Source organism: Strigops habroptila, chromosome Z (assembly GCF_004027225.2).
Source record: "Strigops habroptila isolate Jane chromosome Z, bStrHab1.2.pri, whole genome shotgun sequence".
NCBI lineage: Eukaryota > Metazoa > Chordata > Aves > Psittaciformes > Psittacidae > Strigops > Strigops habroptila.
Window position 1 is genome coordinate 60,480,443 of NC_044302.2, and position 27,333 is coordinate 60,507,775.

The following is a 27,333-nucleotide window of genomic DNA, read 5'->3' on the forward strand; positions in this document are numbered from 1 at the left end:
TCTGTGATTCTACCATTCTCCCAACAGCAGTCCGAGCCAGCAGAGCCTGCTGCGGGAAACGCCAGTTGTTGCTGAAGGGGAAGGCGGAAAGGGCATCTGAAACCGGAGTTCGCAGACACACGGTTACACAACAGCACACGGGAGCAGGCGCCCGCAGCCCCGCGCCCGCAGCACCCGCCACACGCGGGCGCAACCCCCTCCTGCCGCCGCCACACGCGGGTTAAGACCGCATGCGCAGCCCCGCTCCCTGGCGCGCACGCGCGGCAGGGCGGGCGCGCCCACGCCCGGGCACACAGGCACCGCCCCTTTCCAGTAACTTCCCTGACGCTGCACGTCATCATCGCGCGTCGCAGCCGGGCCGGGTTATTTCCGCGCGCTGCTGCCGAGCCGGTGTTGTGAGCGCGGCGCGGAGGGAGCGGATCGCAGAGCAGACCCGAGCCGAGCCCGGCTCCTCGCCGCCCGCAGCCAGCCGCCCGCAGCCGGGCAGGTCTCCCGCTCCTTCCTGCCATGTCAGAGAGTGCGGACGGCCCCGCGGGGGGTCGCAGCTCCCCGGACTCCCCGAGCCAGAGCGCCGCAGAGCCGCGGATCATCAAAGTGACTGTGAAGACGCCCAAAGAGAAAGAGGAATTCGCCGTGTCTGAAACCAGCAGCATCCGGCAGGTGAGGGGCAGCGGGGTCTGCTGGGGTCCGGGACGGGCAGCGGGGGGCCTGGCGGGAGTAGCCTAGCCGCGGTTAGGACCGGGTACGGGTGGAGCGCGGCCCGGCAGGAGAGCCCAGGCCCGCGGTTCCCGCCTCCAGCGTCGTAGGGCGAGGGCCCTTCCCGGTGACAAAGCAGCTCCTGCTCGCCCGGGCTGCTCTGGGCGCTGCTGGGCGAGTACTAGGGCCGATCCCGGCCCGGGAGAGGACTGCTGCCATCTGAGGCTAGCGGGGGTAGGGAAGAAGCCTCCGGCTTCATCAGCTTCTCCCCATCTTCTCCCTGTTGCAGTGCTGACAGCCGGCCCGGGAGGTGACTGTAGCTCGCTTTCTAACTGTGAGTTGTCCTGTCGAACTGACTCAGTCTGCTAGCAGGAGGCTGCCTGGCTAGCTAGCATGACTATAGAAAACGTGTGCAGTCACCTGTGTCGCAGTGCTGTGTTGCCCATGGTTATCTTTCTCTAAACTGACTTTAAAACAGCCGGTAGGTTGTGCAGAGAGCTCTTTGTTTTAGAGAAGTTTTGTTTTCATGCTGTTAAATTTGCAGTACAGAGAAAGTGCACCTTTGGCTGTACTTAAATGTGCTAATTATTGATATGGTACTTGGCATGGGGGTACTGAAGGGTAACCGAATTATTAGGGTCTTTTTTGTGTTCCTGTGAAAGTCTGTGCCCCATGGTGCTTATGGCTCAACAGAAGCAGTGACACTTACTGAATCATCCACTGTATTTCCTGCAACTCTTCTGTTTTTCTTGGAGGCTTTCCAAGCAAGTATTGACTAGAATTTCATTTAATTGGATTAGAAAGATACGAATCATAAAAAAGGGATGCTCAAAGTGTAAGGTAGAGGCTCTGTAAAGCCAGTCTCCTCCTTGTGAAGGATGTAGAAATTACTGTGCTAGAATACTCCAGAAATCGAAGTTTGAAGGAGATTCAGAGCTTACTTAACTTTTCATTAAATTTCTCTGAAATGTTTCTGAATGTGGCAACTCAGTTTAACATAACTTTTTTTGATATGGCTGGTAGCTGCAGACCTGTTACATGTGCGACAGTGCCACAGGTATCTAGGTACAGAGCTTGAAGTCATTCCTTTGTGGATGAGCTGAAAGACACCTGTGGTTTCAGCCCAGCCAGCAGCTAAGTAGCACTCATCTGCCTGCTTATTCCCCTTCACTCCCCAGGGGGATGGGGAAAAGAATTGGGAAAAAAGTTAAAACCTGTGTGTTGAGATAAGAACAGTTTAATAATTGATATAAAAGTAAAATATAATAGGAAATGGAGGGGAGGGTGGTGGCATATGAATAAACCCTGTCGTCTGTCTGTCCTCTGTCCCCCTTCCTTCCTCCCCATGCCCCCAGGAAAAAAAGTACAGTTGCTCACTACCCTTTGACTGATGCCCAGCTTGTTCCTGAGCAGCGACTGGCCCCTTCTGGCCAACTGCCCCCAGTTTCTAACTGGCTGTGACGTTCTGTGGTATGGAACACCCCTTGGGCTACTTCGGTTTAACTCTCCTGTGTTCCCTCCCGGCTTCCGGGCACTATTGGAGGATGAGAAGCTGAAAAGTCCTGGATTTAGAACAAGCACTAATTTTGCGACAATTGGTGTGTTATCAGCATTGTTCTTAGACTAAAGCCAAAACACAGTGCTGTACTGTCTACTAAGAAGAAAAAGAACTCTATGCCAGACAAAAACATGATAACACTGTGTGGTTATCAGAGGAAGATAAGAAAGATGAAGAAAAGATTCCTAAGTGTATCTAGCCAAGATGCAGTGCCAGCATCTTGGCTAGAATATCATACTCTTGCTCCACCTAGTTGCTGTGAAGGGAAAAAACGCTGATATTTCTTTCACGTTTTTACTCTTGGTCTGTTTCAGATTCAGGGTTTTATGTCAGCATTTGGGTTAAATATTCCAGACATAAGTTTCATTGAGGTCTTCCTTCCTTCTGCCAAAGGGATGAGCCTACTCTCTTGTCTTCGATGGTATTCGGCAGTTGGAGTATTGTATGCTATCAGCTACTCTCTCTGCAAGCTTAATCTAGGCATTTCTCCCAAAGGTAAAATGACTGCGTTTGCTTTTTAATGTTGTCAACTGCTTTCCCAGCAATCTCAGCCTGAAAGGGGTGCTTTTCACTTCTCTGTTCTCACAGATTTGTGAGCAGTGTCAATGCAGTTTTTGAAAAAGTCTTTGCAGGTTTTGGGCTGTTTGTGGATTTCTTTTTTTTTTTTTTTTTTTTTTTTTTTTTTTTTTTTTTTTTTTTGAAAGAGATTCATTCGCTGGACCTAACATGAGGATTGCATTTGTCCTGAAAAGCGGTCTGCCTTTGGTTTGGGTCCTTCAGGAATTAGGAACAGATTTACTTAAGGGGTGAATTCTAGGAAATATTTTACTTTCTAAAGATTGCTTCAAATGCGAACACCAGTGGGGCTGCCAGGTTTTCAAATAAGCAGTTGTCTTAAACTGAAATAGTTATGCCATCTAGGAAGAGCATGAACATTTTTAGGTAAATATTCTGGGTCATCAGGGCCAAATTTAGGGCTGCGTAAAGCATATTTTATGTTGTTCCATTAATGTAAATCAGATTTGCAACTGTCCTAAGTCAAGGAAGATTTCCTTTTTCCCCCCTGATGTTGGAAGACTTCAGCAACATAGGATTTGTTATTGCTGATCCTGTGTTGTGCAGCTAGGACATCAGGTAGGCAGGTTGGAATGGAAAATAACCTTCAAGTACAAAGCTGCTCGGGGAGGTCAGTTGATTGCAAGTACCCCCCCATCTGTCGTTTTTTCGTGATTGTGCTTAGCCCAGTTTGGCTTAGTATTAGGTCAAGGACCAAATATTTGCTTTCTTGACTGGGTATGATACTGATCTTTTGCTCTGTGCAAAGACTTCATGAACACATGGTGTGTAAAGATGAATACCTGTAAGCCTGCTGACTTGAGCTGGTGCTGATGGTGCTGACACTTTAGCTCAGTAAAACTGTATTTATTTATTATTTATTCCCACCTTTGGTTTATTTGGTGTGCTGCTTTTAATGCCAAGTGTGACATTTGCAGTGTTCAAGACTTTATTGTAACTGGTTCAGAGTTACTGTCCACCAATGTGTGTGCAGACTGCAAGATACCAAGTTGCACATTCTGTGAACATTACAGCTGCGAAACAGAGTAACATGCCTTGCTGTATGTTTTTGACTGTTAAGCCAACAAAGAGTGGATATAGCAAATCTGCACAAATAATTTTAGAAGCTTGCAGTCCTTGTAGATAGTTGTTGTCAATCCTGTGATTATCTGAAAATTTCAGAGTAACATCCGTCTGGAAAAGTTAAGAAAACTGAGTTTAGCTCCACAGGAAACAGATTTGGTTCTTTTGCAGGTTTGGGGGTTCCCTCCTCACCCCCCATCTTTATTTAACATCAACCTTTTCATGGAATTCCTCTTTAATGTTTTTCAGTTTTCAGTAATAGCCTATCTAGCACCTTATACTATATTTTTTAAACTAAATGAACATGTAAATATTGTGCTTTCTCTACTACACAACTATAAATAAAAATCCTGGAATTAGATGTCTAAATATATACATTCTTTTGAGACTTTACTTTTTGTCAAGTGGAGATCTCAGAAAGTTGTATTTTCTGATTACAAATAAGAGTACAGTTTATGCTTGAAACCTTAAATCCATAAATCCAGGTTTTCAGGTTTGTGCCTAGTTTTCCTGATCCCAAATGGGTAATGTTCTGCTTACGAGGATCACACAGGCGTAGATGTTAAGAGGATCATTGGGTGACTTGGTAGTGAAACATCTTTCCTAACATGCATATGCCTTTAATATTTTATGTAATGTTTTACTTTGTAAGAACAGTTTAATTTCAATTCACTTAATCCAATTCTGTCTCAGTTTTTTCTGTAGTCAAGGGATTACCGGATGGTACAACCATTGAAACTAGGTTGAAACTAGATACCGGAGTCCAGTTTGTTGTTCTTTTCCAGGATTATGAGTTAGCTTTCTGTTGGCGCTAAGGCACTTGAGTATATTAATTGTTTAGCATTAGGTTTTCCATCATCTTATGTCTCAGTGCATCGAAACACGTCTGTTTGAGAGTTCACCTTGCAGTTTATTGTGATTATTCATGTTTCATAAGCTTTTTATTCCCCTCATTTTGGAAACTTGATTAAAATTGTTTTAGAGCAATGTTAGATGATTATTTGTCGGAATAAAAATCTTCGAAAGAAGGTATATTGACTTTTCTGACAGTTCAATATTGCCAACAGCAGAGAAAACCCTAATGCATGAACAGCTGTGGTGGAGATGTTATGGTAAGATACTTATTTTAGAGCCCAGTCAATATCTCAGTTTAGTGACTGTAAGCCTTGGCTATGTAAGGAGGGTCACTGTCTGGAAATAGTTTTAGGTCAAAATCTTAAGAATTGGGCATACATGGTGAAAAATGCTTTTGATTAGACTTCCTGTAGATGGGGTTAATTGTTCCCTAGCACTGTCAGGCTAAAAAGAATGTTGGCCATTATATCTGTAGTCCACTTGTTATATTCTGTATTACCTTAAATTTAAAACTTGCTAAAGTCAAGCTATTTAAAGATTCTTACCTGGAAGGTCGGATGAGAAGAAATTATACTATCAGTAGTAACTTGCATCTCAGTATTTCCTCAGGAAAAATGGATGTTGCTCAAGCTCCTCCCGGTTAAGTTGAAGGATAAAACACCTTATGCTGTCTGAAAAAGTAAGTACAGGGTAGATTCCCAAAAATGAGTTCTACTGCAAAAATCCCATTTTACACATAATCCTTTTCTGTCCTTTTCCAGTCTCTCCAATGTGCTAGGGAACAGACTAGTTCTGTTGCAAGTACAACACTTTTCACTGGTAGATTGCAAAGTCCTTTTATGGAGAAGGGAAATATTTGTAACCATTTCTTCTAAGTCAAAGCATGGAGGAGTGGAGTGGCTTGCTGAAGGATGCCTGCAATGGATAAAACTGGCTAGAACACAAATCCTGAGCCCTTTCCACTAAGTTGCACTGCTGCAGTTTTCCTTTATGGGCTACTAGCCTTGTAAGCTCAGAAAGAATGTGGATTTGTTTCTTGAGATGAGTTTTTTGAGTTTGGTAGCAGAGATTTGGGGAAATAATTTGATCTTGAAACTAGCATGGCTCACTGGCAAGGACACAGGAAGATAGTAATTCCATTGAGTTGTGAAAGACAGAATATGCTTATAAAGAAGCCTAACTTTGGGTGCGTGTTCTAGCTATACTTTACCTGCAGCAAGCCATAGCTTTAGGCCAAAAGTGCTTTTATGCTTGAAACTATGAATTCTTGTCCCCTTTTGTGTATAGTGTCCAAGAATTGTGCAGTGAAACTCTGTTTTAACTGGTTCACTCTAAGTCACTGTTATAAGATTACCAGGTGTGATTCATCTGGAAAGGAGATCGCAGCTGTCAGTGGTTGCGTAGCCATGAGTGCGTTTGATTCCTTACTACTTGGGTCAAGAAGACCCATAGCCATTAATTTATTGTATAAAAGGAAGCTGGAGCTCATCAAAATCAGCTTCTGTTGAAACTGCTGGGTGTGGGTGTAAGACTAGACTCCAGCTAATACACTTTAAACTATATGTGTTAATAGGAAAGGCAGTTGAAACACCAGTGGTGAACAACGTAATGTGATTTGAAAACCTTTCTTTGTAATAGAACTGAGTGACTGCTGGGAACATAAAGCCCAGCCCTCTTTGAGTGTAGATGGCATGGAACCTTTGCTTCCATGTCATCCACGACTGTGTCGTGTAGGGAGAGTCAGCAACTTTGCTTTTTTATTGTTGTAGCGTAGTATTTTCAAAAGCAGTTGCAGTTTTTAGGAGCCTGTATTCTGTTACTTTTCAGTGGGAATTGGATGCTAATTCCCTGAGGCTTCTTTCAGACTGTTAGTGTAATTTTTAAATGTCTTACTAAGCCAAGGCTGAGAAGATTTGGGAATATATTTAACTTGTTTTCCTCTTTTTATTACTTTTGCACACCTGTTTGTTGAGTGAAGGGATAGTAATATTATTACAGTTGCAGTTTTTGATCATAGAATGAGTCAGCAAAACCTTTTGAATCATTATATGGTGGTAAACATGTCAAAGGACAGTTTACGTGTTAAGATTTTTGCTTTGCCCGGAATAACTTTACCAGGCCCTTCCCAGGCAACTTGTCAGATGTTAATTGGTTAATGTTTAAAGTATGGATCTGCCGTGGAAAGTGACAGGGCAAAACAGTGTCTTAGCTGTTCTACTTCATGTGTATTCAGACATTTGCTTTGTTAAGTGACAAAATGTTTACTTTAGCTCAGGTGCAAGTATCCATTCGTTCAGCACTGGGCATCAACACTGTGGTGTCCATGCATACCTTACTAAAACCTTCAGAGACAATCAAGATAAGCAGGTATAATAAAGTCCTAACTTGCTTTGTGGAGTCTTTCTTGTGTTAACGTGGAGCAAAAAAAGCCAAGTTTTGCTAGCAGAATATTGGGCTGAATTTTTTAAAGTTGTCTGAAGGTGAGGATATTTGGCATGGAAATTAAGAGTGTAAACAAGAAGGGCTGGTGTTCAGCTAACAAACCTGTGCATGTTCCAGTGTGAAAGATTACATTGTTCCTGTCCTTTAAAAACTAAAAAACTTGGTAGAAACAAGTTAACTTGAGGTAAAATGCTAATGTGGGCAAAGGGCTTCAACAAGGCTAGCTTTAGATTTTCTCTAATTCACGCCAAAAGTTGCCATGCTTTGAGGAGGCTGTGACCTTGAATTAATTCACTCCGATAAGAATGCTTTCTCCTCTTCTCCATAGGGAAACTAGTCCTCTGTCTAGTTGTCAATCTTGTGTTTCAGTCTGATTCCTATTGTGTTTCTCTCCACCGATTTGTCTAAAAATAATCACTAAAATTATCATAATTTTATGTTATTTTTCTTTCAGTTACTAGAGGAGTACAATGAACTATTTTTTTGTGAATATGCTAGCCATTAGGCATGGTGAAACATTTTTACAACTTCAAGTCCTGTTCGATGCTCGGCTATAACTGAACATCTTTGTAATATCACAGTGCCTAGTATTACAATGAAGTAAGACTTGTATTTTAGAACAGTAAAGCAAGTCAGTTCAAACCATTGCTTGGAGTGTTACATGTTGGTAAAAAGAAAGAGCCAGTGCAGTGGGAGAATTGGACAGAAATGCTTATAATTTCTAGCCAGTGACACTTCGAACTCCCTCTGTGTTTGCTTTTCCCACGTGACAAAATATTTTAACTGTAATTTACTGATAGTGTTATTTAGTTTGGTTGTACGAACTGAAGATTTAAACAATACCAAAGTTATTTTTCTTACAACTGCCTATGTATGTGTTAATTCCCATCATCAGAATCTCATTTCCTTTATTTGCTTTGCTGTTGATTATGTAGCACCTCAAATTAAACATACACACTAGATCGATGTTTACAGTTCTCTTTAAGGAAAATTGACGTAGTTGTCTTCACTGTTAATGCTGTCTTTCATTATCATAGTGCAGTAGCATCTTATCACCCAAATTCTTTCTTGTCAGTAAGAGTGGTGGGGAGTCCTATAAAGACTACACAGAAAAGGTCTGTGGGAGTAAGAATGTAGTTGCCAGCCATTTCTTTTGTCCTTTCACTGTCTGAATTTAACGAAGCTTCTGGACTTTCCCCTTTACTGTGGGGAAGTGACCTTGCAGTGCAGTTACCATTAGCAGTGAGAGGCCGAAAATATTGAAGATAGGTGTTTGCCCCCAAAGGGTGGTAAAGAGCCTTCTCTTCCACTCTCCTTGACTTTATTTGACAGTGCAAACGGTAGTGACTTGTGCCAAACTCCAGCCTAAGGCTAATCATCTTCCAATATTGGCAGAGGTCAAGTGATGCTGGAGGATAACTTGCTCATCTTTTGAGTTCTAAATAAAAAAATCAAACCCACATGTACTGAAAACGTTTTGGGGACTCTGTTTTACAAATGTATAGATGATTCTCTTCCCTCTGCCTCAGCAGAAAAATAATTTGTGTGGACCTAATCTGTTATTAATGGTATCTTTGACTATTGACACTCATCAGCGAAGTATCTTGCCCGGTAACCTAGATTTTTATGTGGTAGTCTTTGAAGGAAGTGTCAGAGGGCTTTGTCCTGCTTATGCCTTGTCATTTCAGAAGTTCCAAGGTTGTGCTGAAGACAGGTGAAGCTGATGGAGAGACTTGACTCTTTTTTTTTTTTTTTTTTTTTTTTCTTTTTTTGCATCTTAGGCTTTTTATGTAAACACGCCTCAGACAAAATTGGCTTGGTATTCTTGACAGCTTTATTATTGTGGCTGGAAAGAGATCTATTGCACGTTCGGATCATGCACATATGTTGCTATAGAGGTTGTTTTGGGAGTTCTGCTACACTGTTGCATTTTAATGGCTGTTGCATTCGTGTCTTACTGTAGTGTTGGTTTTGCAGATCATCTAAATATCCTTACATGCAAGTAAGGAAAAGGTATAGTCTTCAATGCTTATATACTACTAACATTAGATACTGTTTGACCTTATGGGTAATTAGCAGCTTCTAGCGCTAATTAAGCGCCTTGGCTTATTCAGCTTGAAGAGAAGGCTGATGAGTGACCTCATGGCAGCCTACGACTTCTTCAAGGGGTGCAGTGGAGAGGGAGGTACTCATCCCCTCTCTCTGATGACCAGCAATAAGATGCAAGGAAATGAAATGAATCTGCATCAGGGGAAGTTCAGACTGATCATTAGGAAAAGGTCTTCGCTGGGAGAGTGATTGGTCAATGAAGCAGGCTCCCCAGGGAAGTGCTCACAGCACCAAGCTGGTCAGAGTTCAAGGAGCGTCTGGATGATGCTCTGAGTATTATGTTTTAGTTTTAGGTAATCCTGCAAGGAGTGTGCAGTTGGGTCCCTTCCAACTTGAGATATTCTATGAAAATTGTTTACAGCATTAGCTGTAATATGATGAGAATTAAGCTGCGGACCTCGCTGTCACAGCATATTGTGAAAAATATGATAATAAATGAGTTTGGGTAAATGACATTACTCTTGGGTTTGGGACAGTATAGTAGTCCTTGATTCTTATGCATTATCTTCATACCAAATTGTGAGTATTTCTGCTGGTTTTATGTTACTTTGGAATGCATTTTGAGAATAATTAACTAGAAGAATGCAGAATAGGAAGCAACTGCCAGAACAGTTGCTCTGCAAACTAGGATCTAGAGTTTATAGCTGTTAAATAAGTCAGCATTATTACATGACTATTTTCCTGCATGGATTTTTCACTTTTTCTTTTAAATAGGAATATAGCTTGCAGCACGTGGGGTTTATCCTGTTGTTCCACTAAGTATTGATATGAAGTGGTTTGGAGTATTTTGGCCAGTTTTGAGCCCCACACTTAGAAATTGGATTTGAAAATTCAAAGAGTGGTGGAAATAAGCGGATTAGAAAACTTTCCTTGATTAGGCTAATCAAGGAAAGATTATCCTTACTGCAACCCTTTATTCTAAGGAGAACAGTCTGTTTGCGTTGTCCATTGCGGGCAGGACAATGAAGAAATAGGATAGTGAAACAGCACAATGGGTTTCTTAGAAGAAAGTCACTGGGGACCTCAGGAAACAGACTAGATAAGCGTGTCAGGAATAATTCAGGTAAGTAACCCTCTTTGGGAGGGAATGGACAGAGTGACTTTCTGGAGTACTTGCATGTCTAAATATTGCCAAGAACTGTAACTCTGAGTAGACTTTTAACTAACCTAGGGCAGCCTCCTATCCAAACACAGACTCTTAACCTGTTTTCTCTCAGACTCTCTCTCTTTTAAAAAAATGTTCTTTTTCTCTTCCTATACTGTCAAACCTTTCAGTTAGAGACTCATCTTCAAGCATAATACAGTAGAATTTTACTTTTTTTTAATCCTGCCTATTATAAAATGCAATTAAGTGAAAAATTAAGATTTTCATATACGTAATGAATTCGCTAGGATTTTTGTTTTTGTTTTTTTAAAGTAATATGGTCAACCTAATTTTAAAATGCTGAATAGGGTGAACTTCTGAAGGACTTGCTAACTACCTGGGATTGTTTTAAAAATACTTAGCCTACTGACTAGTCTTGTTGAATACATTTATCTAGCTTTCTTATATTCGAGTAATTTGTTAGTGTTTTTCTTTGTCTTCCTTGTTAATTTTTGTGGTTTTTTTTGGGGATTTTCTTTGTTTGTGGGTTTTGTTTGTTTGGTTTTTGTTGTGGTGTGTTGTGTGTTTGTTTTTGGTTTTTTTCTTCTTTCAGCAGGAGCATTTTTCTAGAAAATAATAAAATCTCAGTCAAAGCATAACCTGGTTATTATCGGCTAGGAAGGCAAGAAGTGCGCTTCCATGTTCAGTTGTTTTAAATGGGGGTGTGATTTCCTGGTCAGCTGAAGAATCTGGCTCTTCATCATGTCCTGGGCTGCAACTGCATTTCATGTAGCTATGTGATATGTTGGATGAGAAAGTAGACCCACTCAAGAGGTGATTTTTGTCTGTGTCAAAAGGAATGCTGGTTTTGACACATGGAAGGCAGTGAAAATATATCTAAAAGGAGGATACTCTCTATTCAGTTCCAGTAAAAGTACAGACAGATTTATTATACTTGTGACATTGCATCCTCAGTCTTTCAGCAATGGATGGCTTGTGATATATGTGTGTATGTGTATATAAATGCTAGTGTATACTTACTAGTATGTTATATACATACTTTGCAATGTGTATATGTAAGTAGCACTTATATATGTAGTAAGCTAGATGTAAAACTTCTGATTTCAGAAGTTTTTCATCTTTTTTTCATCTTCCTGTGGACGAAGAGAAGATTGACAAAAGTAAGTGTTTCTAGATTGTGTAAAACAATGTACAGTGCAAGTAGAGTAATACATTAAATGCAAACAAAATAGCTTGTCCGTAAATCCTTAAAAAAATTACAGTTCAGTATTTAATTACATAAATGTATAATATTAAACTTTTTTGTTTAGTTCAAGGAAGAGATCTCTAAGCGTTTTAAGTCCCACATTGATCAGCTTGTTTTGATATTTGCTGGAAAAATTTTGAAAGATCAAGATACTTTGACTCAGCATGGAATTCACGATGGACTCACTGTTCACCTGGTTATCAAAACACAAAACAGGTAACCTTACTGATAAGTGATCTTCTATTTGCCTCTAAGAAGTAAAAATACAATGAATTCTGAACTTCTGTCTGTTGGGCAAACCTAATTTCAGTCAGCTCCTTAGTCACACTTGGTGCAGAATAACAGACTGAAAATTACAATGCTCTTTTATTTGGTTTATCTTGTATTGGATTAATATTTTAAAATACAAGTCTCTTGCTTTTTGTTATTTATCTTTTTTGTGTTAGCGCTGAGTGCTGGCTGTTTTGACTCTGTAGTTCTTGGATATTAGCTCTATGTAATATGTAGCTTTGTTGTGCAGCTTTTCTTTTCATGTGTGAAAACTTCTAGTGAATCCTTCCTGTTTTGATAAAACAAGGAAAGAAAATTTCTGAGAGAACTGCTTTAGCACAGCTAATTTATCTGGTTGAACAGAAAGTCCTGGATTTAAAGATTTTTTTGTTTGTTTGTTTGTTTTTTGTTTTGGTGAGGCAAATTTAAAATGATGGTGAGAAAGTTGTGGCAATTGAGCAATGCCATTTGTGCCTTACTGCTGTGTAGGGCCCAGAAGGAAAAGGCTCAATTGAAGAATCCTTTCAGCAGGCAAGGGTAATATATCCCTCAATTAAATGTATCTTGACTAGTCAATGACAGTTTCCTAGACTAAAAGTGTTCTTGCTCCTATTCTGCTTAAGTCTTTCCTGTTTCTGGTGAGGATCTCATCCAGTGGCAAAATGTCAGATGGTGAAGGAAAGATCATGGAACTCAGGAGAGAAAGGAAATATGCTTTCCCTTTCTAGGCCTTACCAAATCACAAAGACCTGTTAGTAGCATTAGCACTAAACATAAGCATCTGTTGAAACTGATGTCTTCAATTCCATGCTCACATCCTGGCAGGACTATATTGTCTGTCCTGGAGTCCCACTTTCTTTGAATATTTCTAGAAGAGTGTATTACCATTATCTTCAGAATCTTTTAATCATGTCTCCGACAAGGAAGTACAGACAAAAAACTGCAGACCCTTTGCATATACGTATCCTGTCTTCAAATGAGGCAGTCATGTTTTCACCTACTAGCCTCCACAGAATCACAGAATAATTTGGGTTGGAAGGGACCCCCCAAAGATTGTCTAGTTCCAACTCCCCTATCACAAGGCAGGGACACAATATCCTACCAATATGCTTAGTCCCTGCTCATAAAGTGCCTAAAGTCTTCCAGATCTGCCTGTTTATGCTGGAAATATCCAGATTTTCCCTGAGATGCCACAAAACATCTACACAACAACTTCAGGCACAGTAAAACTGACAATGGATGCTGCCTAAAATGCATTTATGTGACCAACAAATTAAGAAAGAACTGCAGGACTGAATCAGAATTTAGCCAGAAAAGCAAAGGCGAACAGTGGTATGTGGCTGGGTCTCCCATGTGGGCTGCCCCATTGCCACCAGCCATGTCAAGGGGTGCGAAGCTTTGTTGATAAAAACAAAAAATACACTCCTAAGACCTGTTAGAGAGACTTGTCAATGAAAATCACTGCCTTTTGAGAAAGTGTAACATTGCCCTCAACCATCTCAATATTATTTTTACTAAAATGCTCAAATTTTGTGCTTGACTCAAAAGGCACAGCATTAGGTGTGGCTGGGCAAGTGCTGATTTTTGGCTGTGGATATCGAGGTTGATTGCTCCCAACTATTTTATACTTAGCCATTTACTTTTCTCTTGACTGTTGCTGCTACTGTTGCTGCTGTATATGTGGACAAACAAAAGTTCTTTTCCAAAACTAGATTTGAAGATGGTCTTGTCTCTTCTAAACAATATTAAATTTGTAACTTTCAAATAGGAATCCTCATATATCCCAACAAATCCTTGTTTAAAAAATGATAACTTTATTACTGTGCTACATTTTCCAGAATGATACATTTCAAGTATAATCTCGTAACCTGGCCTATACTGTGTCAGAGTAGTACTGAATGATTAGCAATGGGTAGTGAGTATTTCTGAACATGAAGTTCCAAGACCGCACCTGTGTTCTGTTCAGAAGTAACAGGAGGAAGCATAATGGCAAAGTGTATGTAAAAGATGATGTGCACTTCATAGGAATTTCACTCAAAAACCTGAGGCTGTTAGACTTGACTCCAAACATTATCTTCTGGGCATATACCCCCAATTTCCGTAGCAGCACTATGAACTGCAAGTTTTCAGTGTTGTTTACTTTTTCTGTCCTCCTTTAAGAACCTTTCTTGTCTCTTTCATGAAGAGCTACAGTTGCCTCAAAATAGTTTCTCAGTTGAAGAACCAAATAGGGTATTATGCTTATTTTACTTTATGGAGGAAAGATTTATGTGTTTCCTAGACTAAAGGAAACCAAATAGCTCTAGCCGAAGATCAACAGTCAGTATGCAGTCTGTAATCTTTCTCACTGAAATTACAGCTACTTGGCTAATGGTAGTCATCTTGTACTTGAAGTTCACAGTTGCTGTTAATATTACAATATTAGTGCTTGTTCTTCTCAGGAGCCCAGAGTTTCTCCCGATGCTTTATGTCATGGTTTCTCTCTATGGTTCTGTTCAGCCTGGAGTCAGAGAACACCTTTTTTTCATTTTTCATTTTTTTTTTTTTTTTTTTTTTTCTCCCTTGGTCTTTGCTTTAGTGAAACAAGCACAGAATTTTACTGCAGCAGAAAGGTACTCTGAGGTATAAAATATAGTGTGCTGTCAAATCCTCAGGTCTGTGTGAGGTCTGAATTCATAGTTTCTACATGTTGTTTTATGCTGTAGTTCTGCAAATACAGGTATTTGAGGTTGATTGTTGGACCAGATTGGAGAACTGATTTGGGTTTCAAACCAGCCTTTTCTCTTGTGTAAAACTAATCTGGCCTCTCTTCAAAAGCTCAGTTCCTTGAACTCTTTTACTACATGGCAGCACCCGTGTTTATGCCTATGCTGTAGAAAAGTTTGGTAAGTATATGACTTGGGCAGACTTTAGTGCCTGTACTGAATTATGCTGGCTTTAACTTTCTGTATTTACATTTTTAACTTGTTGTTGAAGTCTTCAAGGTTATTGAGATTCTGGTATTTGTCTTCTAATGAAATAAGATGTTAACTGAATTTCACATTCAGTGAGGCATGCCATTAAAGATGTGGCATGAAATAACCCCAACATTAAGTCTTGTTAGGCTTTATTTCTTTGAGGCCCAGCCATGTTATCAATAGTTTTTGAGTATAGTAGATTAAAACAAAGATCTTTAAAGCAAGGTAAGGACAGAGGAAACTCCATTTTGTGCGCATCTCAGGGATAGGGTGAGAAGGTCGTAATGGCTGCAGTGGTGCCCATCCATTTTCTTAATGTTTCAAACTACTGTTCTGAAAAACTGATGACATTACATATGTCTGAGAGATTTGTTATAGGAAGCCATCTAGAGATAAGTGTGATATCTTTTTTTTTTTTTTTGAGAAGAATCAAAATATAAATTAAGATTATCAAGTATGATACTATTCCTGTATTTAATGGCATTATTTAAATTAACTTGTTAAACTTGCAACTTTTAAACTTTCATTTTTAGATCACAAGACCACCCAGCTCAACAAGCAAACTCCACTGGGAGTACTGCTACGACATCAACATCAAGCAGTAGTACTTCAACACCAGCTTCAACAAATAGTAACCCTTTTGGCTTGGGTAAGAATATTTGTTAAGTAGCATGGTGGGTATCTCCTCTTGGATTCAGGTAATTGTCCCTGAAGTTTATTCTAATATAGACAAACTTAAAAAAAACCCCAAACACAATACCCAAAAAACTGATTATAGATATCTGTGGTACTGATTGTACAAGGTTTCTGATCAGTATGTTATCAGAGCAAAGCTGTTTCTTTAATTTTCAGTAGAATCATAGAATGGTTTGAGTTGGATGGGACCTTGAAAGGTCATCTAATCCAACTCCCCTGCAGTGAGCAGGGACAACTAGATCAGGTTGCTTAGAGCCCAGTCCAGCCTGACCATGGATGTTTCCAGGGATGGGAAATCTATCATCTCTCTGGGCAACCTGTTCCAGTGTTTCACCGCAAACTTCAGACTTGTGCCATTGCATCTTCAGCAGTAAGGTGCCGCTGATGTTATGTTCTGGAACTATGGGTAATGAAACTCCTTCCAGTGTCCTTGTACTCCTTAAAAGGGCATTCAAGTTCCTGTGAGGAGAGTATTGATGAAACTGGACCTGTAACATGAAGCCAAGATGTGGTACAGAAGTAACAAAATTGGTGTTAATCTTACAATTCAGTATTTCTTGGGTTCCAAGTCTGACAGCATTATCAGTCCTCTCTTTCACCAGTAAAGAGGCTGCAGTCTTATTGACTTAAATAGTATCTATTTCCATAATCACAGTTGGGGTTTTGGTTTGTTCTTTTTCGTCTCATTTGCTTTCAGTGCATGAGGAAGAGCTAGAATTGGAAAAGCTAACTATAGTAAGCAGTTGCTTTCTTGAGCGTAGACAGTTCTTCACACTGACTAGTACCTTCTGAAATTTTTTGTTTGGACTTGGCAAAGGAGGGGAATTCAAAGCATAATTATTTCTTGGTACATTAATAAGAAAAGGAGCTCTACTTGTAATTAAATTAGGGAATGAGTCATATTGGGAGATTTCTCTCTTGGTTATAGTCTCACCAAGAGGTGACAGATAAGTGGTTATTGTAAATGCATTGTAAAGCGTTACCAGGGAGAGGTGAAGGCAAGGGGGACGATGGGATAACGACACCTAAGGTCCCTGAACTTAAACATCCCTAGCTGCTTAGCTGTGGAAAATGAGAACAAAAGCTGTTACAATTATAACAAGTTATATTTCAGATGCAGTTTGGATTTATTTTTTTTTCTGTATCTTCTTATTTAAAGAAGCAGGGTCTTAGTGGATAACACCTTAACAGCCCTGCAGAGATGGACTTTCGATTCATTTTCATTATTTTGAAGTGTGGGACATGTTCAAGTATTGTGTATTTAGAAAGAACCTGATGAGATTCGAAGTATACTAGAAGCTGAAAGTTCAATTGTATTTCTTTTCATCCTCTTAAAGGTGGCCTTGGAGGTTTGGCAGGTCTGAGTAGCCTGGGTTTAAATACATCAAACTTTTCAGAGTTGCAAAATCAGATGCAAAGGCAACTTATGTCCAACCCAGAAATGATGGTTCAGATAATGGAAAATCCATTTGTTCAGAGCATGCTTTCAAATCCTGACCTGATGAGGCAGTTAATTATGGCTAACCCTCAAATGCAGCAACTGATACAGAGAAATCCAGAAATCAGTCACATGCTGAATAATCCAGATATAATGAGACAGGTACGTAGAAGGATCTCTGTAAGTTCATGACCTTTGTTTTTACTGTAACTGAACAAAAGAGCAGGAATTGGACATGCTTAGTTGAATGCTTAAACATTCTTAAAGTATTTAGGCTTGTTAGAAAATCCATAAAAGGTTGCTGTAGGCAACTGATGTTTGTATTTCTAGTAGCTAATGTCTGAAATAGAGTGATAATTCAGAAAATCTGTAGTGTTGTTTTGAAAGACATTGAAGCCTGTATAATCCTGTCTTCTGAGGTTAGAGTTGGATGTCCCTATGTGCACTTGAAACCTTCTGTTGTCTAGCCAAAAATGAGTTTACCCAGAGTAGATTCTCCAAAATACTATATGTTTTCATGTTGTCTAACTGTCTCTGAGTGCTTTTAAAGTTACAAGATATATATGTGTGGTAGATTACAAGATATGCTGTGTAGCAGAAGGTAGCAAAAAACAGATGCTTTTGAAAATGTAGGTATTTATTTTAAAGTTTGTATTGTAGGGTGTCTGCTGTAATGATGTTAGAAACGGTAGGAGTATGTTGTGTTAAAAAGATGAGGTGAGGAAAGAAAATTTCATTCAAGGTTTTTCTTCTGTTTAACCAAGTGCTTCCTGACCCAGCCAGCATAGTGACAGTTGTAGTAGTATGCTGGCTAAATGTCAAATTCGATTGGCTCCCACTAAACGGACATCTTAATTTGGCCTTAATCATAATTTCGAACTGTTTTAGACAGTGGTAACTGAGATATTGCCAAATGCTGACATTTTCACTTTAAAATGGATTTCTTATTAATACAGAGTAAATGTTATACTTCCCTAGACACTGGAACTTGCTAGAAATCCTGCAATGATGCAGGAGATGATGCGAAACCAAGACCGAGCCTTGAGCAACCTTGAAAGTATACCAGGTGGATACAATGCCTTGCGACGTATGTACACAGATATTCAGGAGCCAATGTTGAATGCGGCACAGGAACAGGTGAGAAAAGATTACACTGAAATTTACTGAAAGTAAGTATTTCTTAAAAATAAAAGCATGTAAGTAATGTAGACTTCCAAATGTGTACTTGACAAAACATTCCTTGATGCCTGAAGTCACTATGTGGCTGCTTATTCTTGAGAGGAAAGATCTAAAAAAATTCTGTGCTCTCCTAAGCTCAAATAAATACACATACTGCTTTGTGTGTTTGAGGAGCTATTTTAAGATTAATGAATTTCCATATTACTTAAATTTTAATACTTTTAAATTTTTGAATTTTTGCCTTAAAATTATTAGGTCCAGGAAAATGTGTGGGGGTTTTGGTGGGGTTTTTGGTGTGGTTTTTTGTTTTGTGGTTTTTTTTTTTTTTTTTATTTTTGTTTTAAGGGTGTGTTTAATAACTTGGAACCTAGGATGGGAATAAAAAAGGCTTTGAAATTGGAAACCAGTATGCAAGATGTAACCTTACTGTGATAAAAATACCAGTGTAATAGCAACACTGCTTTCAAAAATAAATGTGATTTTACTTTTTTTGAGGTGCTAGTATCTCTCAGTGTTGGAGGTCTTTTCAAAATATTCACAATTAATTACTGTAGAATGGTGAGTATAACTGGTCAAGATCTATCAACAGTGATCTTCATGTGTAATTTTGGAAAGGTAACTTGCCATTTATAGCAGATATAAAAATGGTTGGCTTTAATAGATGATACATGTTTGCTTTCCTTCCTCTGTAGTTTGGAGGTAACCCATTTGCTTCTTTAGTAAGCAATGCACCAGCAGGAGGTGACAGTCAGCCATCTCGTACAGAAAATAGAGATCCTCTACCAAATCCTTGGGCTCCTCAGTCCAGCTCTCAGACTTCTACAAGCACCAGCACCACTGGTGAGAGTGGTGGCAGTAGTAGTGCTGGAAATAGCACCTCTGGCAGTACGGGACAGAGCTCAACTGTACCAAATCTGGGACTAGGAGGTGTGTTTGTTATTGCAGTTGTATGTATTTGCATACATGGGAGTTTGCTAAAATAATTCTCTTGTTAGAAATAAGTTTTGATTGAGAGTTTTTGTTGCTATTTACTTTTGTAGAACATTTGACTAGTATCAAAGTCCTCTGTAGAAAAACAAACATGAAAAGTAAACTAAGTTATAACAGTACTTGTGTTTTGCCTTAAAATAACAAAGGTAGGGAATCTGTAGATGAATATTAGTATTTTTCTTGTTTGGAGGCAAATGTAAAAACAGCTAATAATGTGGATGCTTGGTATGATTGCTTGTTGGATATAGCCTCTGTCTTAACTTCTAGGGCAGATGTGTGTGTGTAAGCAGAACCACACTGAAGTTCATTTCAGGGACTAAAACTCTTAGAAACAAAGTCTGATTTGTCTGATAGGGTGTTTAGTGAAGTGGTCTGTGACTTCTTTTTCTTTTTTTTTTTTTTTTTTTTTTTTTTTTTAAGCTGGTATGTTCAACACACCAGGAATGCAGAGCTTATTACAGCAGATAACAGAAAACCCACAACTTATGCAGAATATGTTGTCTGCACCCTATATGAGAAGCATGATGCAGTCATTAAGCCAGAATCCTGATCTTGCAGTACAGGTAAATGCATTTGGTGTAGTAATGTATTGTGTGTGTTGAAATAAAAAAAAAAAGGGGGGGGGGTGTGGAGGTGGAGGGGAGTTGAATCTATGATACAGTAAATACTCACTTATGCTGACATCTCAACAATTGTCTCTAGTGAATAGCTCAGTTTTTAATGTTGATTCCTAACTCACTGAAGTTATTACCTACTTATATTTAACAATGTATTGCAGTGAGCTTGTCAGCCTGTAGTTGGACATCATGCCAGGCATGCTTCTAAAATAGCTTGTAGGTTTGTGTATGTTTTGTACAGCCCTAAACTTGTGACCCAGCATAAGAACCAGCTAGACAAAACAAATGCTTTGGTTGTAGATTAAGGCAGATCTACCAGTAAATATACACCCCCACTAGCTAGGGAGAAGTGAAATGAGGGTAGTCAGTGCCACATCTAGGTGTCATTCTGGTTTTAACTTCTCTTTTGTGACCTGTGCTCACTGTAAAAGTATGGATGGTGTTTTATGAACGGTATTGTAGACCCGCTTTCGAATTTTACTTAAAGCTGTAATATCCAAAGTAAAATCCTGAACTGAGATTAAAAAAATGTTAGCTCTTCTGTATTACCCACTTGGAAAATATCCTTGACTTCAGGTGATATTTACAGGGAAACTATTACTTAAATCTATAGAGGAGGCTGAGCAGAAAAGTATTTTCTTGTAATACAAGCGAGGTTGTCTTGGCAAGTGTCTGGCAATTCATTCACTTAAAACCCAACCAGCCAAAACAACAACAACAAAACAAACAAGAGACTCCACACAAAAAAAAAAAAAGGCCCAACCAACTAACTGAGCAAAAAACACAACAAAAAAAAAACACTGCAATGTGTTCAGACTAGTGTTTTGTAACAAGTTTTGGGCAAAGGAGAAGTAGATGATGATTATTCCATAAGGTTATTTTCATAGACTATTACCATGTAAGTAGTTGTCTTAATGCCCCTGCAATGGTTTTTATTGTTTGATCTTTGAAGTTAAATATTTTATTTTGAGAAAACCTTCCATGTTTTGTTTTGTCCCATAGATGATGTTGAATAATCCTTTGTTTGCTGGAAATCCTCAACTCCAGGAGCAAATGAGACAACAACTTCCAACTTTCCTTCAGCAAGTAAGATGAGATACTAGCTGTTAATAATTGTCTGCAAGTCAATGAGCAATATTTTCAATAAACTGGTGTCTGTCTTTGATTTGGCTAAAAGTTAGATTCTGTAGTATATTCTCATTAGCTTTAGACATGAAGTTAGGTTGTCCCTTGATAATAAGTTCTTTTTTAATGTTTCCATCCCTTTCACAAGCTATACCTGATTTCTAGTGGATATTTTTGTCTGTTGCTAGCACAAACACCTTAGATTTGCTTTTGCTTCTTTGCTTAGAAGTAAGTGTTCTCACTGCACACCAACTAGAGAACACGACATGTTTTGCAAATTAAAAAGATTGGTATTTTTCCCACCATTAGAATGACATTTTTCTGTGCTTTTCTCATACCTCTTCAAATCTGCCTTAAATATTTGTGAAAGAGATCTTACAGCATACCTTGGAAGACCCAAGTCATTAGCTAATTCAAAAGTAGGTTCTGAAGTTTTTTGCCTCTGAAGATTGCCCTCCCATTGTCTTCCCTTCTTAACAACGCTGTGCTTGCAGCCCAGGTATCTGCCACAGTGTGTAGTACTTAATCCAGTGCATGAGTTTCATCATTAGGCAGTCCTTGCAAATAGGAGTTAAGGTGTGTTGCCAAGATCTCATTACATACCAACACTTCTGTGAGTAAAATAATTAATGTATATATGAATTACAGTAGCAAGTTCAGTTGTTCAGAAGGAAGTGTTTAAATTATTTCAACCACGTGAGTGGCTGGAGTGTTTTCTAGTGCCAGTGCTTTGTGATGATTCAGTAGTATCTGAGAAGCTAGTACCACATGTATGTTTTGAAATCTGTGAATAAATGGTAGTTAATGAAGACACAGTAGGAATCATGTCTGTTTCCTATGGGTATCTTCTGTCAATATTACCTTGGGGTTTATCTGCACCAGCCAGTCTCTGCTGTATTCACTATGTTAGATCAGATGATCAGCTGCATTAGCAGGTGAAGTAAAGTAATATCTGGGTATTCTCAGAATGTTGACACTATTGCAGCTCATACTTCCTTGCTTATCTACTGGCATTTATATTATGGGGTTTGGGTGACGGAAACCATGGAATGTTCCTCTGCATAATGGAAGGCATCTTTTTCAATAAAGGGCAATTGCCCACCAGAACAAGGAAAGAATTGCTTCTACCTAACAGCTTGAATTAATAATATTAATAGAGACAAGACTCAAGACACCTGAGTGCTCTGAAAATTGTTGGGCCACTATTTCTGTAAAACAGCTCCAAATATCAAGACAGCAAGTTGTGATTCAAATATTTTCTTGAAATAGTTGCAGCAGCTTTCTTTGGAGAACCCAAAATGTTTTCCTCTTTAAAATTTGAGTGAACTTTGCCAGCTATGTTTTTAATTATTATCTGGCTTCTAGATATCAGGAAGATAAATATTAACTGCTTTGAACATCTGAATATAAATATTTCTCTCCTTTTCTTAGATGCAGAATCCTGACACATTATCAGCTATGTCAAACCCAAGAGCAATGCAGGCTTTGCTACAGATTCAGCAGGGCTTGCAGACACTTGCAACAGAAGCACCGGGCCTTATACCAGGGTAAGAATCGGTCTTCCAAATTTGGACAAGAACTTCTTTTTTATTAAAGACTACTTCTCCTGCCTTTAGTTTAACTAAACTTGCTTTAAGATCTGTACAACTTTTACCTGCCATGCACTTCTAAACAGTAATGACTCTGGTCCTTGTCTCAGTACTTTAAATAGTCATCCCCTCTTTGGCAGGATTTTTACTCAGTGATTAAATGAGAAGAGACAAGCTAGTACTTGTATTTATAATTCAAGTGGTGTATTTCTTTTTTCGTCATTTATGCAGATTTAATCCTGGTTTAAGTGGATTGGGAAGCACTGGAACTCCTACAGGGTCCACTGTACCGAGTTCTGTTCCCAGTGAAAACACAAGTCCAGCATCAGGAACTGCTGAACCTGGCCACCAGCAATTTGTTCAGCAAATGTTGCAGGCACTTGCTGGTGCAAATGCTCAGGTAAAGTATGTTGCTAATCTAGGGTTTTTTTTTTTTTTTTTCTAATTCTGAAGTTGTTATTGCAAACAACTAGAAAGGAGGCTGATAGTTGAGGGGAGGGCTCCATGGCTGCATCTGATCAAAGGAGAGCAGAGGAGGCTGAAGAGTGTTGCAGCTGTGCAAGTAAATGCTGGGGAAAAAATGAAAAACATGTCCTCTGAACAGTTGGTTTTTTATACAGTCATCTTCATACCCTTGAATTTCTGAAATGCTTGGAAAGATGGAGGCAGATTGAGGTGATAAGGTTCAGTGGCAAGAGAAGTGAGGGCTCAGGCAGGAGAAAAGATTAAGCATATTGAACACAATTACCTCTATGCTTTTTGTCTTTACTGCTGGCTGTTACTCTCTATCTGTAACCAAGCCTCTGTCCCACACTTCGGAATAGCCACACCCTGGTTATTTAGAGCCTGAATTTGTTGTATGGCTTCACTGACATCTTGCATGTCCAGACTGCAGTGCATTTCGTTAACATACTGTGTGGGATTAAGTGCCTCCAGAGAGCTCCAGAATGCCAGTAGTTACAGGGAGGTGAGCAAGACTGGCTTTAGAGGAGACATGCTGTTAACTCTCAAGAGTGCTGTGTGGAACAGCATTCTTACTGTGGTACATACCCAGTGTAATGGCAGGCTGCTGTTGGAAGGGGCATTCCTGCTTTTTCCTCCTCTGTTGCCACAGGGTGGGTGAGTTCTGCTTGCTGATCTGACAGACCTTTTTTCTTGTGTTACCAAATCACAAGAAAGTGTTAGTGGGTGTGAGTGTAGGAAACCATATTCTTACACACTTTCATTTATGCTGTCAAATCTTATACTGTTGAGTCAATGTTCTGTTTAGTTTTGCTTAGGTGAAGTGGGTGGGGGGCAGTTCTTAAATTTCAGGTTACATCTTTACAATGTATTGATTTGGAATCATATGTATATTTAAAATACTGGTAGTATTGTGATGTATAAAACTACTGAATTAGAACAAAAGGAAAATTAGTGGTAGCTGCATAAGTTTTGTATTGGTATGTTAATCAATGCATTAATTTTAAAAAGTGACTTCTCAGTATTACTTCAGTGTATTATTTTCCTGCAGTGTTCTGATTCAGAAAGGTCTCTGAACTAAAGATCAGACTATTGAAATCATGCAGAATTTTGCCATGAGTTTCTATGAGTAGGATCATCCCATAAAGCACAGCTGTCAGTTAGCCTTAGACTGAAGCTTCCTAACAATTAGAATTTTGGTAATTTTAATCAGCAAATACTTGGAGCATTAAAAAAGGGGTGATTTTTATGTCAATGAAAAGAAAAAGCCTGTGATGTTCACTACTGCCGACAGTGACATGATCATAATTGTTGCTCTTCTACACTATGAGGTTGAACTTTGTTTCATTTTTAAAAAATACCTGTTTATATCTTTAAGAAAACTATTAATGGGACATAAATTTACCCAATTTAATTTTAATCCTTTTTTTGTCAAACAAGCAGCTTTTCCTGCAGTTCAAGAGTGTCATGTAAGTGTAGGTACTCTTAAAATTTAAGACTAGTTGAAAAATTATTCAATTGTGAATTAAATTTATGTGATAGTATAGTTTTGGGATCTTGAAAAAGCTGTAGTCAGAAGTTAGTTAAGACAGTGGTGCAGAACCAACTACGTTTAAATCCTGTACTTTCCTGAATGTGTTATGTTCATATCTTGAAATTTTGTTCATAGCAGTTACAAAATCCAGAAGTTCGATTTCAGCAACAACTGGAGCAGCTGAGTGCAATGGGCTTTCTGAACCGCGAAGCAAACTTACAAGCATTAATAGCAACAGGAGGAGACATCAATGCAGCCATTGAAAGGCTGCTTGGCTCCCAGCCTTCATAGCAGTGTTTCTTTAGCTTGAAAAAATGTAATTTATTTTTGATAACAGCTCTTAAATCTTTAAAATATTTGCTTTATTTCATTCTGACTCTTGGGTTTGTCTTGTACTAAAATCAGTCTGATGCATTTTAAGATGGAGTGCAGTAGTTTTCTTCAAACAGTGGGAATCAATGCATTTTCACTCTTGCATGCATTACACTTTTATTCTGCATTATTTGTGATTTTTTTTTTTTTTTTTAAACAATATCAGCTTTCATAGTTGGGTGAACAAGTTTTGTCTGACCTACAACTGTCCAATTTATTTACTACTTAAACATTAGCCTTCAGTAGTAATTTATGTAGAATACAAATTAAAAAGGAAGCAAATTAATTGAAGCTACAGTTTGTTGGTACCAATACTGCTTATTGTGATCTTGGCATGTATTTTTTGCTAGCAAAATGCTGAAAGATTTGTACCACTTGAATAATCTACCATCTTTTTTGCTTTAATTTGTATGAACACAATATATACAGCGGAGACAGCTGATTTCTAGAGATTTACGCATTGCCATAGAGTGAGATTATAAGTAATGCATAAATCCAGGGGATATTTTAAGACTTCGTTTTAGTGTAGAATCTTCAGGTAACCATTTCAGCAAAAATGCTTAAGCAAGTTCAGTTACAATATATTAGAATTACTGTTCTGGTTCTTTCTTTTCATCTAACTGTATAGAAACTTGCATTGTAACATTGTCTTAATATTCACAAACATTAACTGTGAATTACCTTTATCATTGTGCAAATTAAAGGGGCACTGCCCTTGTGCTCTGGAATGCTTCTAAGGCATTTTGGCTTATTCCATTATGATTCTAACACATACTGGTTTGTAATTGGAAACATTACTTTCCTTCACGGTCATGAGATATTCTAATCGCTTTTAACCACCATGTAAAAAAAAAAAAAAAAGTATATCTTTTGGGATTTTATTGGTAGTTACTTCTCTTGTGCCCAGGTAATAAAGGAATTAAAATGTTTAAGCATCTTGTGTGTTTGCAGTTGGTGATTACCTAGAATTCAAGGTGACTGACCATCCTCTGAGTTGGCATTTGAATGTAAGCTTTGGGAATACTCTGGGAAAATTCACCAGCTCTGGGCTAAGATTAGTAAACAACTCAGTCTGAGGTGGAGAGAAGTGTTGGGAAAACCCCAGCTGCCAACTAATACCACGCAGCCACTTGGTCACTATGCCCCCTCAGCTCCCCAGTGGGATGGGAAGGAGAACTGGAAAAAAGGTAAAAAAACCACAGGTTGAGATAAGAACAGCTTAATAATTGAAGTGAAAGTAGAATACAATAATAAGAGGGAAGGGGGGGGGACACACGGGTGGAATAAACCTTTTTCGGGGACACACACACACACACGAAACAACCAAAAAACAGCAAACCACAACAAACAGAAACCTGCCAAAACCAAAACATCAAAACCTCCAACCAACCAACAAACCAACCAACCCACTACAAAACAAAACCACAAACAAAAAAAGCTCCCAAACCAGCAGTGATTCACAATACAGTGTTAAATAAATGGAAATAAGTTAAAATAGAATCTATTGGTAAGATGAATTTAATATAATCAAACTCTTCTAAAATAACTACACTTTGGGTACAAAATTCTTACTAACTTCTATTACCTGGCCAGTGTTCATACTGTTGCAGTGACTTCTATTGGGAGCGTAGTTTTCATAGCACTGAGTATGAGGCTGTGATGGGGAAGTGATAGATAGCAAGTAGTTTCTGTAATCGCTACCTTTTTATAGTTATTTTCACAATGATTGAAGATCTTAATAATTTGACTTGATGTTATAGTGTTTTATAGTATAGTTGACTTTACAGTGTGCCTTGCTTTAAAAAAAAGTTAAAACCCCTCCTCGTTGTGAAGGCAAGTCCTTTTGAGAATACAATCCATAACATGCAAAAAGGCTGCTGTCAGAGGAAAGGGTGAGGTGGGGAAGGCAGTAATTTTTACCAAGCTTTACCAAGACACTGAAACAATCTAGCATGAGCACTCCCCTGAGACAACACTCAGTTCAGCTGTGTATTTTAGGTGTGCATTACAGACCAAGAGACACTATATTTGAAGTCAAATTTGCAAGTCAACAAGAGGTGAAGTTTGACCTGAATTGTACAATGAGCCTTAAAGTAAGTTTCCCTCTTGAAGTCAATTGGTATTTATCAGTAACTATTGTCAATTAGCAACAACAGCTACTAACTTTCTTGTACGTAGTGGTATTTTTTGCATAGGAGGAATTTTAGTTCTGTCAGAAAGCACAGGTCTACAGGTAGGGTAGACTTTTTATTATGTCTTTAACAATAAAAGATCACACTTGGTTTAGTAGCATATTACAATATGCTGTGTACAAGCCTCCCCCTTGTGGCTTTTCCTGTCTCTCTTTAAAATTCTCTCTTCAGAAGTATTATCTACCTCCCTTTTGAGAGGCCATCTTACAGTTAACTCTGAGCGCTTCAGTAACTTGTATTTGAAATCTGTTGCTTGTGTTTTA

The 27,333-nt window shown here is 38.8% G+C and overlaps 1 protein-coding gene across 2 annotated transcripts; it reads left to right on the plus strand.

Annotated features, from left to right (window-relative positions):
• The first annotated feature begins 332 nt into the window (after positions 1-332).
• Positions 333-25,810, plus strand: UBQLN1 (ubiquilin 1). 2 transcript variants are annotated; one of them, XM_030471027.1, is made up of 11 exons: positions 333-660; positions 11,714-11,865; positions 15,410-15,525; positions 16,910-17,172; positions 17,989-18,147; positions 18,882-19,116; positions 19,600-19,742; positions 20,799-20,882; positions 22,353-22,468; positions 22,742-22,910; positions 24,642-25,810. In XM_030471027.1, the coding sequence occupies exons 1-11, from the start codon at positions 508-510 to the stop codon at positions 24,795-24,797; spliced, it is 1,746 nt and encodes a 581-aa protein (XP_030326887.1). In that variant the 5' UTR covers positions 333-507; the 3' UTR covers positions 24,798-25,810. The 2 variants fall into 2 exon arrangements, with proteins under 2 accessions (XP_030326887.1, XP_030326888.1); XM_030471028.2 differs by having other exon boundaries at positions 24,645-25,810.
• The last annotated feature ends 1,523 nt before the right edge of the window (positions 25,811-27,333 follow it).